Source organism: Mandrillus leucophaeus, unplaced genomic scaffold (genome assembly GCF_000951045.1).
Source record: "Mandrillus leucophaeus isolate KB7577 unplaced genomic scaffold, Mleu.le_1.0 Scaffold121, whole genome shotgun sequence".
In the NCBI taxonomy this organism is placed as follows: Eukaryota; Metazoa; Chordata; class Mammalia; order Primates; family Cercopithecidae; genus Mandrillus; species Mandrillus leucophaeus.
This window is the reverse complement of record NW_012100432.1, coordinates 1,134,220-1,136,829: the sequence shown is the minus strand read 5'-3', so window position 1 is coordinate 1,136,829 and position 2,610 is coordinate 1,134,220. Positions and strand designations below refer to the sequence as shown.

Here is a 2,610-nt window from a genome sequence, read left to right as displayed (position 1 = left end):
TCATTATTTTTCTCTGATCGCCACCACTGGGAGGGATGTATTTAACTTAGCATCATTACAAATGGTATCGTTTCATGTTCTATTTTTTTCTTAAGATGTCTTTGCTTTAGGATCATCTGACTCCTTTTACAAATGTGTTCACTAAGTAGAAAAATCCTTTTAGGTTTGTGCATTGAGGGAGTGTCAATTATAGTATTCACAAGTGTTCTTTATATTTTGATATTGTGGATTATATTGGAAACACTTTTTCTCTTGGTGTTCTATTAACATTCTTTCAAAAAGCAACCTTGTAGATATTCTAGCATCATCTTCAGGCTTATGTCACACAAATCTAAGAATTCAGATCTTTGTGCTGGCTTTTCCACTGCTCTGTGGGCTTGGGCAAATTGCATGTCTTGGGAATGCATTATCTCCAACTTCCATTTTTGCCTGATGGTCAATGAAATGGGAGAGTGAAATTTGTCCATTTCAAATGATTTGGGGCCCTTTGTTAAATTTTGAATACCTTTCCTGCTGCAGGAAGTTCTTTAAAACTATGTTATGTTAACTAATATGTGGCTAGTTAATGACTGTAGAATTCTGTATCTTTTCCTCCCTAATATTAGGACACCTCACAACTATGGATATGTTTGGCTGTCTGCCACTTGCCTGAAACTGCAGGTGTCATGGTTAAAAACCATTATTTTGCTACTGGAAATTAGTTTCATTTTAATATTAAAATGCTAATTGATTCTTTTTTTTTTGGCTTTTTTACGTTGGTTTTCTGAGCTATGATACTTTTTTGGAACGGCAGAAATGATTGGTTTAGCTACAGATGGGAATTTGGAGTCACTCTGAAATACATCCTGGAATAATTGTGTTTGACTAGAACCAAATCTTATGAGGTCCCCAAGGTAAGATTATTTTAACGTTTACCTGGACATGATATCTTTACAAAGTATTGAGAATTTAGCAAAAGTGAGTATCCTGGAGTTGATGATCCTTTTTAGAAGCCTGCTTTTACACAGACTTTTTGAGAATTTGGGGAAATGTTGATCTTTTCATTTTAGCTTTTGTCTGTGGAATGAAAATGATTTCAGTTTGCAAAATAGTACTTTGGTTTATTCAGTAGGGGAAAAGATGAGGAAATATAAATCTATTGCTGACTAGCTTTCTGGCCCCACCCCCACCACTGTGACCTGGCATTTCTCTGGGGGAGTGGTTGTTGAGCTACTGTTAAGTGAATACTTGTTTTAGGGACTGGGAACTTATTGCTACTCACCCAGCAACTCGTTACATTGAATTGTCCACATAAGAAGATTAGGGATCATTGCCCAGGATTTGGAATGTCTGCCCTTGAGACTTTTGATTTAAGGCATTTGTTGTTGGAATCCAACCAGAAAAACAAACTATTCTGCTGACTTTTTCACTGCTCCATGAGCTTGGGTAAATTGCATGTCTTGGGAATGCATTATCTCCAACTTCCCATTTTTGTCCAGTGGGAAGTGAATTCAGGAGACTGGTTATACATACGATGGGAGAGTCAGGGAAACTGTGCAGAAGATACACAGGAAGCCACTGCCATCCCCTGGCTGGGGACCATGGAAGCGGTTAGTCCGTGAGGAAGCAGTGCCTAGAAGAAGGAAACTAAGAGTGGAAGCTAGAACCACAGTGGGCCCTTCTGGCAGGAACTGGAGCCATGGTGGAGAAATGGCCACTCCACAGATCCTGCTAAAGACAGAGAAGGCAGGGAGAGATGTCCTGGCCTATCCCTTTTCCTATTCTCCAGGTTCCAGCTGTTGCCTTTCCTTGACTGAATCCAGCCAGTAACCAGCTGACCTGGGAGCCTGGGAAATGCAGCCTAGAGGGCCCGCCAGCCGTCAGTACCGGGGAAGGGGGAAGAATGGATCTGAAGGCAAAACAGGCCCAAGCTGTCATAGAATTCATATATTTAAAATAAACTTTTGTTTCTTTTTCATTTTATAATATCACTTTCATTACTGAAGAACATCCCATCTCATGGCTGTGTCATAATTTGTTTAACCAGTCTCATACTGTTAAACATTTGGATCATTTGGATCATTTTTTTTGTCTTTCCCTCCCTGCCTCCCTGCCTTCCTGCCTCCCTGCCTCCCTGCCTTCCTGCCTTCCTGCCTTCCTGCCTTCTTTTTTTGAGACAGGGTCTCCCTCTTTGCTCAGGCTGGAGTGTGGTGGTACAATCATAGCTCACTCCTGCCTTGAATTCCTGGCCTCAAGCAATCCTTCCACTAGTCTCCCAGTGTGCTGGGATTACAAGCAAGAGCCACCGTGCATGGCCAGATCATTTTCAATAGTATAAACAATAAAAAAAAGTCCCATACATTGCTGGTTATTTCTTTAGGGTTAAATCCTATAAGTGATCTGCTGAATTGTAAATGCTTGACACACATGGTCAAATTATCTATCAATTTATGGTTTTATCGAGTGAAACCCTTTCTCTTTGATTTAGATATATTTCATTCAATTATTGCCAACAGTGGGACATTATTTTAAATATTTTAATTGCTTTCCTTTGAGTGTGGGTGGCATTGTGGTTATGATGAGAGTCACATCTTTTATTAAATTACACCTGTAAGGCATAGATGAAGGGAT

At 40.0% G+C, this 2,610-nt stretch overlaps 1 protein-coding gene across 1 annotated transcript in view; it reads left to right on the top strand.

Moving 5' to 3' along the window:
- Positions 1 to 758: 758 nt before the first annotated feature.
- FAM19A4 (family with sequence similarity 19 (chemokine (C-C motif)-like), member A4) overlaps positions 759 to 2,610 on the top strand; it is a 150,987-nt gene continuing 149,135 nt past the window's right edge. Inside the window, exon 1 of the mRNA XM_011970914.1 lies at positions 759 to 893. Within this exon, the coding sequence (XP_011826304.1) occupies positions 880 to 893 (14 nt within the window). The 5' untranslated portion in view covers positions 759 to 879. The remainder of the gene's footprint in view (positions 894 to 2,610) is intronic.